At 41.0% G+C, this 18388-nt stretch overlaps 1 protein-coding gene across 1 annotated transcript in view; it reads left to right on the top strand.

The window, feature by feature from the left end:
- Window positions 1-18388, top strand: part of ptprdb (protein tyrosine phosphatase receptor type Db) — a 155298-nt gene that overhangs the window by 95494 nt on the left and 41416 nt on the right. Inside the window, 6 exon segments of the mRNA XM_040024437.1 lie at window positions 2940-3085; window positions 5519-5660; window positions 11720-11908; window positions 13217-13225; window positions 15783-15800; window positions 17509-17619. Coding sequence (XP_039880371.1) covers window positions 2940-3085; window positions 5519-5660; window positions 11720-11908; window positions 13217-13225; window positions 15783-15800; window positions 17509-17619 — 615 coding nt within the window.

Genomic DNA, 18388 nt, shown 5'->3' on the forward strand with positions numbered 1-18388 from the left:
ACAATGTCTAAATGTGAAAGCATGTGTGAAGAAGTCAAAATTATTCAGGTTATAGATCTTCAGTGCTACTTGGTGGTAACCAAATTCTTATGTTTCTTTTATTTTTAATTACAGGGAAGATCTGAAGATTATCTTTTTGTTTACCGTAGATCTTTAGCCATGACTCAGAAGTGGTGCAGGGACAGGAGCTGACCGAATAATTTCTGCAATCTGTTGTGTAGATTAGGTCCCACTATATGGATTGCTATGTAGGCCACCCTTCTTCCACCCCCTCACACACACTCACACCAGAGTGGAAAGATTGGCACCGTCTAATTCCCTCTAAATCTCTCTCTGTGGACCACTTAGTAGTTTTCCTTCACTTCCATCTTGGATCACATTGAAGGATGGTGTGAGGAAATGTGGTAACATATGGTAATATTCATGAGCACCTTCTCACTGTAATTGTTCTTCATTTTTCTGAGTCCATCTACATCAGCAAAACAATGAACCTGTACATATTCTGTCCCTCCTGAAAACATGTACAAATATTTAAGTTTCCTTTTGAGTTTCAGCTTCTCTCCTTTGGCCCAGATGTCAATGCTTAATCCCACCAAGTGGCACAGTCACAAAAAAAAACCCTGATGATCAAGGCAAAAGACAGACCAGTTAGGACACCCAGAGGGAGGAAACCAGAGGAGGAGAACAGTGAAGATGAATTCAGAGAAAATACAGTGAAGTAACTGAAAGGGAAATCAAAGAAAAGAGAATAAGGATGAGAGCCAATAAAGAGAGGGGAGGAGAGAAGAGATGGGGAATTGCGAGGAGAGAGTTGGGAGAAGTGTGGAGCATACGGTTGGAACCCCACCTCCCTTCATAAAGTCAGTCAATGTGACAGGAAGACTTATGTAACACCCCAGAGATGGAGGGAGGAGATGGGGAAAGAGTAACAAGGAGGAGGATGAAAGATGGAGGAAGGAGAGCAGCTGTGAAGCGGGAGAAAGAAGGGATTCAGTGGTTAAAAAAACTGGGATGGGGTAGAGAGATAGAGAGGCAAAGCATAACGTAAGACAATTAAACACGAGATATATGAAGAGAATGATCAGGGTTAGGGTGGGTAAAAAAGAAGAGGGGGATAGATAAAAAAAAAAAAAAAAAGCAATTGGAAAGATCTACCGTTAGTATGGCCCTGCTGGCTTTACACTTTTCATTTGTTTTGTGGGGGAGAGATTAGCAAGAGGATTAAGAGAGAGATTCTCCTGCTCTTCATTCTTTCTCTTTCTCTCATGCTCTCTCTCTCTCTCTCTCTCTCAGAGGGACACACCCATCTACTCGCTCACGCATCACACACACACACACACACACATGCATTATAATGACACACGCAAAAAATGTTGCACATACGTTACATGTTATAGCTGCAGGCAGGTCATTATTTCTGTTCTCTGTTAATCTGCAGACTGCTTTTCTGCTTGACTGATTTGTCAACTAAGATACTAAGATACTTTTTTTTTGCTTATATTTTTGTTTTACATACATGTTTACCAGGAGGATCTGCAAGTTTTCTTATTTTAAAAGCTTGGCCTGATGAAGGTATTTCTTGCCTCGCAACTGACTGAAATAAATACACGACTAATAGGTTGTCAGTTTTTCTTTGGCAGTCACCACGAGCCTGTCGATAAGCATTTAGTAGCCTAGTCGTAACCCGAAACATGCGGTTTGCATGTAATGTGGCACGGAGGATGAAGAAGAACCCGGAAACATGCACACGTTACCTTTTTCTGGCTCTCTGACACAGACGCGCACACACACACACACATTGTTTTAGTCAGTCATTGAGGTAGATTTGGCTGCGAGCCAGTGAGGTGTAGAGGTGATTGGGCAGCTTGGGGCTCTCCGGCTATGTTTGCCAGTACATCTGGCTCGCTCGCGCTCCGTCTCACCCCTCGGTGTCTTGCTCGCTCCCTCTACTGCTCTCCATCTGTCTCTCTCACTCGTTCCTTTTATCTCATTCACTCCTCTGTTCATTTCTTCCCACTCTTTCACACACACACTCACTCTCTCTCGCTCTCTGTTTCCTTCCCTTTTCTGAAGAGCTTAGCTTTTCTCCCTTACTCCCTCCCTCCTTTTAAACAGCAAAAAGCAATTTCTCTCCCTTTGTCAGGGCGGTTGGCGGTAAGCCCTTAAGTAGGGATTTTCTGGTTTGGCTGGAATGCCATTAGGCAAGCTGGTGGTGACGTGCCGTGACTGACGTGCCGAATCTATTTGATGTCATGATGTCACAATCCAGCGGAGGCTGCGGTTATGATATTGTTGGCGTCCCTGGAACGAGGGGCTTTAGTGGTCATGTCAGGAGTAAGTCTTCATAAATCCTTTATGGCATATAAATATTAAGCTTCTTTGGTGGTACAGGGACAGAGGGAAAAACATGGCGGAACATACACACACACACATGTACAGAGAAAAAAGGACACACGCACACACACAGACACACAGACAAAGCCAACCTCGTGAACATCCAACAGAAAGATGTGCTGAAGGTGTAGAGCTACTTCAAGAAGTAGCTGACATTATACCACACACACACACACTTACACACATTTGGATTGTTGAAATCGTTTCCAGGCTGCATCATTGTCCTTAATTTTTCCTACTTAAACTGCATAACACATACACAGCTGGCGTCCCTCTTTCCCACTCTGTGTAAGTGCAGCACAGATCACAATCACACTTTAACTGTTACTGATGTGTAAGCAGAAGTTTGTGGTTTTATATGAAGTGATATTTGGGTGCGAAACAACAAAACAGAGAACGGAAAAACATAATAATCTATTAGAGAATATTTGTAGTAGTGGTGGAAATTCTATCAAGATTATAACTGTATGTCACAACTTATCGTTTTGCTTTGCGTAACACGCTCAGTGTGAACCTGATGTTTGATTTATGTTTTTTTCATACAGCACCCCCTAGATTCACACGAACCCCAGAGGACCAGACAGGAGTCCAGGGGGGAGTCGCGTCCTTTGTGTGCCAGGCCACAGGAGATCCACAGCCCAAGATTGTCTGGAACAAGAAAGGCAAAAAAGTCAGCAACCAGCGATTTGAGGTAAAGAAGCTGAGATACTAATGGGATTTGAAACGTTGTGTCTCCTGTAACATTAACTAACTTTTTCCCGTGGTGAAGTGCTGTGAAAGAAAATAGATTAGTGTCCAACAACAGAGATTTATTGGCTGCGTGGAAGCAGCTGTGTTTGCAGTGAGTGGCCACACAGAGCACTGAGGCAAGATGACTGCTGCTACTGTCAGTTCTTGTTAGCATTTTCCTGTCTTGTTTTCTTTATAATTTTTCCCACAGCCCACGATTTATTTATTTATTTTTTAGTAAAAAGACTGCTTTGGGATGTTCACCATGGCAGACCATCTGCCTCCATCTCACCCCATCTCTAGCATCCTCCTTCACTACATCCATGAAGCTTCTCTGTGGTTTACCTCTTTTCCTCCTCCTTCAACACTGTGTGTCTAATATTAAAATCCTAAAATCCTTCCTCTACATAGCTGTCCCTCTGATATATTCATCATTTCTAACTTTGTCCATTCTAGTCACTCCCATCGAAAATCTTTGCATCTTCAACTCTGCCACCTCTGGCTCGACCTCCTGTCTTTTTGTCAAACATACATCACAGCAGGTCTCACCACCATCTTGTAATCCTTCCGATTCACTCATGCTGTTATCCCTCTGTCACAAATCATCCCCAAAACGCGTCTCCACCCACTCTTCCTGCACTCACCCCTTCACCTCTCTGACGCCAGGTATTTCAACTGATCTACCCTCGCTACTTGTGCTCCTTAAATATAGCTGTTAAAAGCACTGATATAATTGGCAATCAGCTGAAATCATTTTCAGCTGTTATTGTAATCACTTAATTGTTCAAAGTACTAATGAGAATTGTGGAAAACAAAAGAGGAAGCAGAAGATAATGTGTAATTTTTATAGTTTATTGTTTATACTGAGATGTCAAATATTAATAGGTTCAGTTTATAAGCTTTGGATAATGCCAGGTTAGCTGTTTATGCTGTCATACAACATAGCATGAAAGTGAAAAAGGATATTCCCAAAACTATTCGTCTAAAAAAACTTTTTAAGAACAGATGCCGAACATTATAGTCCCAGCCGGCTGACAGCGAGGATGTTCTTTTTTTGTCTTATGAAACAAAACCCTTTGATGTTGAGAACAAAAAATAATAGTTGATGAAGTCAAACCGGCCTCCTGAAAACTGTCTAAACATTCTTTAAATTTCCTGACATTTTAACAGAGCAAACGATCAATTATTTAAGAAACGTATTCATGAAACGTATTCATGAACAAGTATAATTCCAGGACTAGTTCTTGACACATTAGATTCCCCACTGGGAGAAAGGTGTGCTGTTTGTACAAAAATTGACATGTAGCTGTATAATGAGTGCCCATCACTATTATTATGGGATCATCTGATTGGTGGGCTTTTCTCTCTAATAATGTAGGGTCTTGCAGCGTAAAGTACCCTGAGGCAACTGTTGTTGTCGTCTGTCCCTATTAAGAATAAATAAATTGGAATTGTGTGTGTGTGTATGTATGTATATATATATATATATACACACACACATATAATCCAATGCATCTGTTTGCATACAACAAAAACTGTCAATTTGAACAGTTTTTTATACTGCCATACAGATGTCTGGAATGCTTCAACTTTTTCATATGTCAGTTGATGCCTGGGGCTACACTATATGAGATTCTTATATGATCAGCCTTATTGGTTTCCCGTAGGCTCTAACCTTTGCTTTATTTCCCCACCCCACAAGTCACTCTTAGATGGAGATGTTGAATCAGCCTTGGTCCTGCTCAGCCAGTGTCACCCTCAGCTCAGGGTGCTTTTCCACTTTAATAAGTGGAGTTTCCTTCCAGGTTCAAGTTCACCTCAGTATCTTCCTGTTCATGATTAAATCACTCGAGGAGATATTTTATTTTTAATCCAGACTATATAACATTTGGGCTACCTGCTGTATATTTCCCATTGACGTCCTGTAGGTTAGGACTTGTTGTGGGATTTATTTTTATTGGATTTCAGTCAGTGGAAACATTCCCAGAATTCAGAATCCAGATCAATTACATGCATGTATTAGACTTATGCAACAGCAGTTATAATGTGCAGTCCAGCAGATCTGAAAAATCTGGTCATTACATGTGAAAAAGAACATGAGAGATATTCACGTGTAAGGTCTTTCTCCAAACCTGAGATCTGTTTTAAGCTGTGTTTTCAACGATGTCATACTTTGGATTCAGCTTTCCATAGTAAAAAAAAAAAAAATGGGGGGAAAGCCTTAAAAACCTTTTCCTTTGCAAATACAAATGATCCAAACAAATATGCTGCCACTGAATTTTGGGAACTGCACGTTATGCACTCCTTCATCAAGGAAATCTTTGACCTTGCGCATTCTCCAATCTATAATAGAAATAGAAATTTTAGCTGCTTTAACATATTCCCCCACTAACAGGTTATAGAGTTTGATGATGGATCCGGCTCAGTCCTGAGGATCCAGCCGCTGAGGACCCCCAGAGACGAGGCAGTTTATGAATGTCACGCCTCCAGCTCTGCAGGAGAGATTACTGCCACTGCCAGACTCACTGTGTTACGAGGTCAGTGTGAACTCCCCCACACAGTTTTTCCATCCAGCTGTCTCACATCTTAGGTGGCGTTTATAATCTGTACATAAACAGCTAATAAATTGTTTATGACACACTTCATTTTATAACAAATGGGGTTTTCCTGGCTCAGAGTGAACCTTTGAGGGTTCACTCTGAGGGTAACATGAGAATTTTTGTTGACGAAAAACAAAAGCATTTGTCTTTTCAGGAGTTTAGAAAGACCTCTAAAAACGAAGTAAAGTAGTCTAGTAAGCGTCTGCATCACACCTAGCTGTGCCATTTCATTTGATTGTGAATTGATCAGGCAGCAACACGCCATCCACTCTAGGTATGCAGACTAGTAGTTCATCCATCCATCCATCTATTCTCTTCTGCTTATCCATTTAAGGGGTTGCAGGAAGGGGAATGCTGAAGTATATTATGCAATTTACATACGTGTGTGTGTGTGTGTGTGTGTGTGTGTGTGTGTGTGTGTGTGTGTGTGTGTGTGTGTGTGTGTGTGTGTGAGAGAGAGAGAGAGAGAGAGAGAGAGACTTCAGTGGTTAAGAAGTTTGCCTCACAGTGAGAGGCGTGTGGGTCTGAATCTCCTGCTCCTCATCTTTCAAAAGATGAAAGGAAATGCTCTTTTCACTTTTCAACCAAATTTCTTCAATAACCCAAAGAAACAAGGGTTTCATTTTTTAACTAAATGTCAGTGTCATTTAGACTTCTGCAAAAGTCATCTTTTCAACAGCTTTTCAGTGGCTTTTTACTGGATGGATTGGCCCTGTTTAAAACCCCATCCTTTTGTTCCTAGTAATACTTCTATGCCAAAAAATTCTCCATCCATTCATCCAACCTGGTAGCTGGGAGAGGCTCCAGTCCCCCCAGCTGCCAGAGAGCGAGAGGCGGGGTACACACTGGACAGGTCGCCAGTCTGTTGCAATCTCTTTATAAAGGCAGGTTCCATGCCCATATGCTGGATTTTGTACAACTGTGGCAATAAGGCTGACAATATGTACATGCAAAGATTAAGTAGTGCACCTGTTTTTTGCCATGTAGTATATTTGTATATACGTATACAGTATATACATCACCTCACCTTTAGACCTTAAAGGTGAGTTGCCTCAATGCACTTTATATTGTAAGGTAAAGACCCTCCAAGACCCTCCAATAGTACATATATATATATATATATATTAAATACATATATTAAACAATCGTTGTTTTTTGCAGGTTAACTAACTAACTGAAGCACTATTTAAAAAAGAAATAGTTGCAATGGTTAACTGCTCCTCTGATAATTTAGTGACAATGATTTGCAAATGACTATTCCTGTTTGTAACCCAGAATAACAGGATAAAGTGGGTGTAACTAATGGATGGCTGAGTGAATGGATGGAAATTGGAGGCTTGGGGGATTCTTCGCATGCGGCTATATATTCAAGTGTGAGCCTGGATCCGCTGCAGTAGACGGTTTAGTGTTCGCGAGAGTCCATTAATGCAGATAGTGATGTTAGTGTTAGTGGAGTCCATTAGGAGAACATTATGTACCAGTTGTTTGAAGCTCAAGAGTGTCTTAGTGAGTGAAGTTGCTCAAGTGTGGATAATCACATTGCCTGCCTTTACAGTACATGCTCATGGGGAACGGACATGCAGCCTATTGTTCTGTCTTCTCATGCTTTCTCTCCCCTTCTGTCTTTCTCTTTCTCTCTGTGTCCCTCTTGTCTGTCTGATGGGTGATAGCATAGTTTTCAGTTCTTCCTGTTTCTCTTATACTTGTTTTTGTTTGTTTCCAAGTCCATCCCTCCTACTTTTACTCTTTCCCTTTCCTCTCTTTATCTTTTCAAACATTCCTCCTTTTCCCAAACTCTCGCTCATTCTGTCTCTCCTCATGCTCTTAGGTCTACTACACAGCAGCCTCTAAATTATTCACATCAGACCACTCTTTGCATCTTCTGTGCTGTTCCGCTCCATCCATCCAGAATTTTTCCTGTCTCACATGGTCGTCTTTGTGCGTGTTTGTGCACTTGTCCATCTGAGTGCAAGCAGGCATGCTTACTTTTGTGTGTGTCTGCGTCTATTTTTGATTTTTGTTTTACTCTTGATGGATGAATACACTCATTTCCAGGTTTTTTTTTTCCTTATCAAGACCATAACCACTCAAGCACACACACACACTCACATAGAGACATACAAACGTATCCTCAATCTAAAACAGTCAGCCTTTATGTAGTGATTAGCCTCTTTCTGTTCCTCTGAGGACTCATTGTGTTGTGGATGAATAAAAGGCCACCTGGGAGCAGCTAATAGTCCCCGATAGACTGTCAGTCCAAATGTACCCACACACACACACACACACACACACACACACACACACACACACACACACACACACACACACACACACTTAAACAAAAGCACTCAAACACACATGCAGTCTTGTCAGTCATGTCTCCATGCCTCCCCTCTGGCTCTCTAAAGACACAGCTCCGGTGACTGACTGACTGACTCACTCTCTGACAGGAGGGATCCGGTGTTAAGGTCAGCTGGCTTAATTACTGAGGATTAGAACCAGGCTAATTGAAATCTGGGCTTCCAGTAAATTGCTGTGATTGGCAGTGGTTGAAATAATAATGAAGCTGAGAGCAATTATGTGCTTTAGTATCCGTGGCACAATCAGGTATTGTATAACTAGTGGTTGAAGACAAAGCTTGTGCGTTATTTTAGGTACTTGAGCCCAAAAAAATAAAGTTAATGATGGAGTTTTGTAGTTCCAACTTATTTACTTTCTTCTGTTTGTGTTCAGTGACAACTTCTTGTTGTCATGTGGTGCTTTTTGCAACAATAAATGACTTGTAACAGTGCTAGAGTGTTGCAGGCACACCTGACAAACCCATCACAGACAGAAGGAAGAGGTTAACACGTCAGAAACACAACATTGTATTAGAAAATCTAAAGTCATCTGTTTTATAAGCATTCACTGTTTATACTGTGCAGCAGTTGTGAATGGCAGAAACAGGTTTGTTTGCAGGTGCACTCTGGGTTCTGATACAGCAGCCAGCTCATTCTTCCCATGATTATAAAACCAGGCTTGACTTCCAAATTTACAGATGACAAACCCAGAAAGCAATGTGTGCAGAATTCATTTTGGAGGTCTTATATAAAGGGGACAGTGTTCGCGCAGTGGTTCCCATGATTGCGAGAGCGGGGCTTTTTCTATGAGCTGTGAAATTATCTGGGTGGCTCTCAGTGGAAATGGTGAAGTAGGGAGCACATCCAAATGAAACAATGTGATGTGTGCAAGGCCGCGCCAACAAGGGAGTGTAGGGTTACTAATCTACCCTGACCTCAGGGGGTTCTTAGCTGTTACCATTCAGCAGCCCAGTCTCAAATACACATGCTGCAGCGGCTTTGACCCAAACACACTGCGGTGTTGCTTACACCTGTCGCCATCATGGATGGCGGAATGCTGATTGTGTGCGCAGGTTAACTTGTGTGTGTGCTTTAGCCAATTGAAACCTCCCTCAACCTTTCATTTACATCACTTTCCACCTTGCCAACTTTAAATTTGTGTGTATGTGTTTGTCTTTGTGGTGTTTTTTTGTACATATACTTCTATGTGTGTGCAAATATTTTCAGCTATTACATGAGCATACTTGTGTGTTTTGCAAGGCTTTAAACGCTTCAACCAGCAGTGGTACATTTCCAACTTTGTTTTCTTTGCATACATGCTAAGTGGTTGTAGGAAAGGGGCAGAGAAAGATGCACGTTCTCAGGGAGTAGCATTCTGACTGTGCATCCTCAATGTTCAGTGCAGTGTCCCACCCCAGGTAGATGAAATAGAATGCATTATTCCTGCCTACAAGGGGCTGGCTTTGAAGTAAGCGTTTGCATAATGAAAGCAGAGAGAATCATGATTGTTATGCTGTATAGGTCCCTTGTGCTCTCTCTCCCTCTCTATTTCTCTATTTCTCTCTCTCGTTCTCTCTCGCTGTGTTTTCCTTTCTGTCACTCTTTCTTTTTCCCAGTCTGTTTGAATCTATTCTGGTCTATTCTCCTTCTCTCTTTTTTCTTCTTCACACTTTCGCCCTCTTCGCCACCCGTGCTCGCTGGCACGCTCGTACACACAAACACCTTCTCATCTTGTTCTCTTGGTTTATTATGTCCGTGTTTCCATTTGTCGGGCGTGGTGATTGATTGAAACCGGAGCTGTTAAAAGGCCACACACGCACTCATGAAACCGGCGTCTCACGACCTATCAGCCATGGTTCGATGGGCTGGTACCAGAATTAGCATCTCCTTGGCGAGGTTCAGCGCTAGGATTTCCCGTTAATGAGGTTCTGTTTGGCGTAGAGGGATAAAGTCACAAGGGATTCTGGGTAAAACAAAAAATATATGTATGCGAGTGTTTGTGTGTGTGGGATTGTGGAGGGTTGAGGGCTTAAAATAAACTTGTCTTCTATATAAATATTCCTTGTTCGTCTGACTTTATTTAACGATTTTATTCCCTGTATTATAGATGACTCACAAATGTGGCATTCATTGTGTAGCTTTGAACAAAGTTTTAAAAACCTGGTTTGCTCTGTAGCTTTTTGATTCAAAGGGGGGATACCGTATCCTTTCAGTTTTTGGTGAGCTGGGTTCACTCGTCTTTGATCCCCTACTTCCTCGAAGCCATTGTCCCCCCCTCCTCTTAAATCTCCTACTTCAGTTGAATGAAGTTGGTTCGCTGCCTTTGATTTCCTCTCTCACAGTGAAATGACTCTCTATGTTTGATTTAATTGATTTAATGAAATTACATTTGATTTTCCATCCCAAAAGAGTGCAAGTCCCAGTAGATAAGTCTTTATAGGGCTCACACATCTGACTTTATGCAACCTGCTCATGCTGTACAAAACGCGGCGCTACAGAAACTGTAGCTCACCTGATTCCTGTTCAAAAAGCTGTTGCCTAAAGCATTAGTGAATTTGTCAGGTAGGATGAAATGTTACTTATGCTATTTGACCTCACTATTGGATTCTTCAAAAGTCTTGCCTCTGGACTCAAGGCTGATGAAACATATTTTGACTTAAACTGAATCCAAATTAGTCTTTTACCATTTAGCTCGCAAGTTTTCCCCTGAAAGTTCCTCTGAGACTGGACTAGCATTTGAACCTCCCCGATGTCATTTCGATGCTTAAGCTGTGTGTCTTCAGGCCTCAGGAATTTCTTACATTGAGCACAGACTGATCACTGTGTGAGAGCTTTCTTAATAGCCTAAATTGCACTGCTCGCAGACAGGCGGGACAATCTCAAGTATTAGTTTGACATTTGGGGAAACACAGTTATTTGTTTTCATGCTGAATTCTTGGCGAGATCTACTCCCAAAGACTTAAGTAAGGGGGGGGGGTGATTGGCTGCTTTTCACTTCACGTCCTTGTACCTGACAATTTTAAGAGGATTGTTTGTTTGTCTGTTTCTTGAGCCACTTAACACTGATCTCATTTAAGCATAAAACGATGCCTAACTCAAGGGATGAATCAGTGTTGTGTCTACACATAACAGACAACTTAGGAAAGAAACAGTTTTAAATTGTATCTTTAGGCTTTTTGCCTAACAGCCTGTAACAAAAACACATAATTTGTTCCAATTTCTTTAGCTGAATCCACAAAAAATGCCAAAGATAACACAATTTTACAGGCATAAACTTTTATTTTTGCGCCAACAAGGTCATTCCCAAAGAGTTATTAGTACAAACTAGGCATATCTCTGTGTGGTCTGCAGTGTGGGCTGGAAGAATTGAGCAAACTGGACAGCTGAGGACAAACAAAGTGGCTCTCAGTGGGAGGGTGTTTTTTAAGGAGTTGAGGAAACTGGGAGAAATAGTCAAGGTATTCCAAATTACAGAAGAACTGGACAAAAATCAGAGACAACCTGTCTCATGGAACGATGGACTCAAATCTATTCAGTACAATCAAAACATGACAAACGTGTAAGTGAGGGTGAAAAGACTGCAGGAAGATGTTAGAAGAAAACTGCTTCTCTGTCTTACTAGGTTAAATATTTTACTTGTGTACCTAATCCTTCCAGAGGATCAGCTGCCCTCAGGGTTTCCCACCATTGACATGGGCCCCCAGCTGAAAGTGGTGGAGCGTTCTCGGACTGCCACTATGCTATGCGCCGCTAGTGGCAACCCTGACCCAGAAATTACCTGGTTCAAGGATTTCCTCCCGGTCAACACGTCCAATAACAATGGAAGAATCAAGCAGCTCCGCTCAGGTAACCAGTGCTTTTATCCCTCCATTCTTTTGCCTTCTCTTCAATCCCAGATTTTATTTCCACCTTAAGGGTTTTTCCTCCACCATTTCGTTTTATGTCCCCTTCTTAATATCTGCCCCTTAAACCCATTATTTATTTCCCGTTCCTACAAAGTTTCTGTTTTTCTTGCCCTTGTTAACCCTTTTTCTTACTCCACACTCCTGCTATGGATACTGGCTGTATTTCTCAGCTGCCTCTCTTTCTGCTGCTGCTGCTGTTGCTGCTGTTGTTATGAGTTGACTGTATACGGTTGCCAACCCTTCTAAACTCTTCTAAGCCTTTTTAAAAGTGGACTCCCGACTTTTCTCCTAACTCTGAGGTCTTCCTGTGCAAGTCACCATCACAGACAGTTAAAGTTTCTGTAAAAGAATACTAAAAATGCCCCTAAGAGACATCGGTGGGCTACATCTCTAGTAAAAACTCAAAAACTGTATCTACAGACAAGATTTAGCAAAACTAAGTGGTGGTGGCATGTACTGACTGAATGGCCTCTCTAACATAGAGCTCACTGCTGTGACTTACTTGAATAACATTTTGTTTTTCCTGATTTGTGGGAAAGAACGTCCTGGGTGGATGTGACACTGAGCCCAAGAACATGTATTCGTGTTATCTGAGAAAATCTGATAACAGCATTTCAAAAACCAAAATTGAATAATACGAGGACAGTTTATTCTGTTCCAGTCAAATCATTAATCCATTTCAGTCAAGATTTTTTTTTTTTTTTATATTTTTTTTTTTTTCTTGAGCCACAGTAGTGTGTAAGTCCGCTCCCTCCTCAGTCCTCCTTCTGCTTTCAGGGACCGACTCTGGACCTAAAACCCCCTTTCTTGTGATTGGACACCCAAGTCTCTGGCTTCTGTGTGGATATACCAACCTATTTGTTTGTGTCCCTGCTTTTTTTATTATTATCATTATTATTATTATTATTATCTGGCTCAACCCCTAAGACCCTGCACTGGATTCTTTCTTATCTTAATTTATAAAGAAATAAAAAAAAAAAAAACATTTAAAGGATGTAGAAAAATTGTTACAACTTAAAATGTAAAATACTTGGTAGTTAGCCATGTTAGCTTTTTTAAGTGGTTATTATTATGATGAAAAATAGCGTGACTTGTATGATTCTTTAAAGTATAAATTTCCATATCCATTACTTTTTTTGTGGAGTTTTCAAGGTGTTTCTACTAAGTCAACTCCTCTGTGTAACTAATGGTCCGATTGTAATGCAATGTCTATGCTGTTTCTTTTCTCTTTGTATCTTTTTAACCACAGAGTCCTTTGGTAAGTGCTTCTGTTCCAAGGCCCACACCCTCACTGTCCACTTTTCTATATACTGTTCACTAATGTTGCTACTGATTTTGCTGCTGCTCACTTTTACAACTATTGCAGTGTTATTAAAATGCATGGCATACTAACAGTTTTTACACAGCACGAAGCATAGATGTGAACACACCCGCTGTAATACACGCACTTGTCTCTCAAAGCACCTGTACATTGTACTGGCTAAAGGTAGATGCCACAAAGAGGACGTACAAACACATACACACAGACATGCACATAGAAAGACACACACACACTCTGTCAACCTAGATGTAGCTGACCTCACCCTCATCTGTGCACCTGCAGCCCTTCCACGCCCAGAGAATAATATTTTTTTCTCCTCACACTCACCTATTTACTTTTCCACTCCTTTGCTAATTCAAATATTCTTTCCCTCACTCACTCACTCACCCTGCCTTTCACTCATCCACTTACTATCTCCAGTCTGCTGTATAAAGTTACCAGTCAATAGCTATGAGCTCTAGATGGCCACTGGTGGAGCCAGGATAAAGAAATCAATCGAGACCACGTTTCAGCCTTCTAGACATTAGCTGTGCATTGTGATAGGCATATATGAAAACATATAAGTCTAGCTGCTGTGGTGTAAAAGTAGTGGTCAGACGTTACACTGCATTAGTGTAAAAAAGAGCTTAGTAAGGATTAACTGTTTTAAAAAGAAGAAGAAACAATCTCGTCTGCTCAGTTTATGGATAGTTGAAAATTTAGTGATTAAATGCTGTAATTTCCACTAATTTTCCAACAATCACGTAAAATGTTTTAGACATTTGAATCATTTACTTGATTTAGAAAAACTTCTTTGGCATATAAATGCACAGTGGGCCAAATATGCGATTACTACAGCTTAAATTTTCCTGTAATGTGAGGACTCAGACCTTAGTTTTTCCTCATGTTACACCTTTAAAGGCAGAGTTGCATCTGTTAAATTGCAAATCTACTTTCTGAGATATAGTTTAATCTGATTAAAACTGATGTTTTTTGTCATGTTAGTTTATAAATTTTTAAAATTTCATTATAAGACTGAGGGGGGAAAAGTAGAGGCTGGCTTTAGCTTTCATTTCTCTTAGGTAGTATTACCTTAAAATACTTTGCTATACTTTTTTTTAAAATACATTTTCAATTTAGATACCTTAAGATGAGCCTAAGAGACATCAGCTCGACACATGCGTCTGATTTCAGTTGAGCATTTCTTGGCTGACAGTTGATGCCCTGCTGAAAGCGCTCTGATGTGATAAGCCCTATTTTTGTGGTGGCACAAAAGCTTACGCTTTATCGGTTTGGTAATTTCCTGACCTTTAAATGACTTTACTTTGCGACCACACTGTGCGCACGTCACACAAACAGGTGTGAGTTCATTCCAATAAGTCAGCGCCGCGTGGGGTGTCTGCATTTTTGGTGGAAAATATGTATAGACGTGCTGGGAAAAGTTATCTGAGAACCACGCTGTTGTGATTTCATCAGCGAGAGCAAATGAAGTATGACAGAGTATGAAAACATGTATTTATGATTTATGCAAATACATCACCTTAATTAATCGCTCTCCAGACAGTTGAGTCTTTTAAATCACCATAAAAAATGTTTATTTTGTGCAAAGCTGCATGTCAGCATTTATCATTTAAGGTAGTTCTGAGAGATTAGGGCACATCAAAGGCTTCTGCCACGTTTTTATTGTTTGTTTCTGGTATTATTCCACAACTTGAATAAAAACCCACACCATCTGCCTTTGGCTGCAAATTTGATGTGTTGTGTGTTTAGGATGTGCCTTTCGGCACCACCCAGACAATAATAACATTTTTTAATCAGCCTCTTGCTGTTTTTGGAGCTGTTGTCATCATGCATCACTGTAATTGGCACAGCTGTTTCAGAGAATAGAGACCTGTGATGTGACTGGCTAAGAGTGAATTTACTAGGAAGTCACTGCTCAGATGAACTCAGAAGCCACGAACTAAAATAGCGGGTGCTTGCCTTGCATGGGGCAAATATCGCATTATCTAATAGAGGTTTTAACACACTTTGCAACTAGCAGGATTAAACCTGGTTTCGAGCCATTTAGAGGACAAGAGCAGTTAAAAGCTCATAGTAGTTAATGGACTTAGAGTTCGCCAGTACACTTTTTAGACACCCAGATGAGTGTAGTGCAGACACCCTTCTCCTATAGCCACATCCACCCCTGCTACAAGTCAATAAAGTCCAATCAATAACCCATCTCCTTATAGCTCTGTCACTGTCTATCGCTCTATCTCAGGTCAGTTTTTCCTCTTCTCAGGCTTATTCTGTCTTAGTTTATTCTATTTCCTTTATGCCTCTTCTTCCTCTCGCTCTGTAAGGATCTATATTTTGAGTCTTTCTCTCTAATTTGATTCTTCTCCTTGCCAAGTTACTCCCCCCCCCCCCCCCCCTTCCCCCAGTCCCTCCCTACCTTATCCCCTTCTCCTTCTGTGGTACTAACATTTTCTTCTTCTTCTCCTTCTCTAATCTCGTGCATTCATTGCCCACTCAGGTGGCACGCCCATACGAGGTAAGACTGCTGGGAGGACCAACATGACACAGTGGCCTGATTCCTTTTCAACCCCTGGTTCCTACTTGTCTCACAGATCTGAAAAGCAGCCCCGGGTGGGTTAATCAATATGGGGTTTAGTCCAAAAGACTCAAGACTCTGTGACATTGGTAAAACTCATCCAACTGCTTCAGATCTGCAGTAGGTGCAAGAGGAGGAATTGGAGTTGAGCAAGCAACTCATTATACTATGACTGTCACCTCCCCTCTTCTCATCCTTCATCCCCTCTTCACACTTTAATTTTTCCATCTCAGCCTCAGCGTTCACTCTGTAACAAAGAAGTCCATTGCTTCCTTCCTCGTCATGTTGTGATCTCTCTTTTGTACCCATCAGTTTAACCACCGTTCACATCGACCGTGTTTCCAATCAAACGCATGATATGTTTACAACTTGGTTTTCTTTCTTTGTTGCTTAGTTTGAGGTGAAAAAGCGTACTCACTTCTACCTCTGTTTGTTTGTTTGTTGCTTTTTAAATTTTTGTGACCTGAATTTCTTTTTTTTTTTTCTTCTTTTTTTTTTTCTCAGAGGTCTTGACCTAAGCTTGGCCTGGCCTCTCCTTCTACCTTGTCTCTATTTGCCCAATCAAACGTCCCAGTTTTGTTTTTCCTCCCAGCTGTTATTCGCTCAGGCTGAAAAGTCCAGATGGCAAAGACTCAGACACACACTTGCAAACATGAGTGCGCTCACACGCACACCTAAATTCTCAAATCTCCGCACGCACACACACAGAAACACACATACTTTCATGGTTTTTACCATTACCTCTCTCTTTACCTCTCTCATTACCGATAAAAAGCCCCAAACAACCACTTTTTTGATAAAGTTTTTATGGGCGCTTTTTTGCCTTACCACACCATCTTTAAAGAACCTCTGGTTGACTCTTTTTTTGACAGTTTTTCTATTTTCAGGGAGCGAGAAAACATCGGTCCCTTCCCAAGGCTTTGCGTATGTCGTTCTTTTTTTTTCCCATCTGTTGGCCTTGACGGAGGTCGGTTGATGTCTTTACCTCCTTATTGGGTGTGTTTTAAATTGACATCACACTCCTGATCCCATTGGTGGATCCGAAAGGGTTGGGGAAATCTTATTGCCATGGCAATATCTTTTGTCAGACGTTATCCTTGGAAAATGAAACATGATTTGTTGCTTAATGTAACTGCATCTCAATTTTCAGCATTTTTTTTTCTTCTCAAAATACAGTGACGGATTTCTGCGCATTCTAGCTGTTTGTTTCATTTGCTTTGCATGAAGACCGCATTCTCCTTTTTTGTAGGTTTTGTTTTGGTCTTTTGGGTTGTTTTTCTCTTTTTTTCTTTTTTCTTTTTTTCATATTTTGAAATCAGGAAGCTGACCCTTGTTTTGGGCAGATTCTTGCTGAAAGTGGTAGAAACTTGTTAAAGTCGCTCTATAGATTTGGCTCTGTTTGTACCCCTACTTTCCTCAGAATGAGTTCAGCCTGTTTGTTTTCTGAAAATGCCCACAGACTCATTTATTCTTATTCTTTCTGCAGTTTTTTTTACCATTTATATGTTAATGTATATACTTACTATATCAAAATTCCTAATGTCTTCCACTTCTGTGTGATTGCTCTTTCTTCTGTCTGTCTGTCTGTGTGACTCTCTGTCCTCTCTTTATCTTTTTGCTCTTCCTCTCCATCCCTCCATGCATCCAGGTGCCCTCCAGATAGAGATGAGTGAGGAGTCAGACCAGGGGAAGTATGAGTGTGTTGCTACCAACAGGGATGGGACACGTTATTCCACCCCAGCTAACCTTTATGTAAGAGGTAAGAGTTTGAACACTTTTTTTATGATGATGCAACAATTCTAATGATTATGTGTGGATGAGATGAAATTTACACACACGTATCAGTAGATAGACCTATATTAGGAATATATCTAATTTATTAACATGATACAATGCTTTTAAGTAGACTATATTTTATAGTTTTTAGCTATCGAGCAATGAAACTGGATGGTTTAAGAATGAGCGCTCTTAAGGCTGGCCTAAATGTTTCACTCGAGTCACTTATCTCTTTGCCCTGCCTTCTTAGCCTTTAGACCTCAGAGAAAAACCAAATCATTGTCTGGTTAAAACTTGTATTTCTCTCCAAATCTGACAGGCATCTCACCTCCTCAGGCGCTGTCTTCCCCTCTGCTCCTTCAGCACACGCACGTTCACACGCATACCCACGAAATGTTTGAATCTCGGAGACATTTTTATTCCTGGGGCCTTTTGCTCTGTTGTCTGCCTTCAACCCACCCCTTAAAAAAGGTCTTAAACAGTGGAGCATCTTTTTTTTTTTCTTTTTTTTTCTGACTCCAACATGGCTCATGGGGATACATAGCAAACACTGAATTCACACACATTAGGATACACACCTATGTCATATATAAAATCCACATGCACGTACACATAAACACAAACAGCATACAGTCAGTGATGTGTGTCTAACAGTGCTTGCAGGGCCAGGGAAATCTTGCAGAGCTGCTCAGTGAGTGTTTGACAGGCAGTCTATGGAGACAGCTGGCAGAGGAGCCTGCCTTAAACAGGAA

This window comes from Simochromis diagramma, unplaced genomic scaffold (genome assembly GCF_900408965.1).
Source record: "Simochromis diagramma unplaced genomic scaffold, fSimDia1.1 OVJJ01000302.1, whole genome shotgun sequence".
In the NCBI taxonomy this organism is placed as follows: domain Eukaryota; kingdom Metazoa; phylum Chordata; class Actinopteri; order Cichliformes; family Cichlidae; genus Simochromis; species Simochromis diagramma.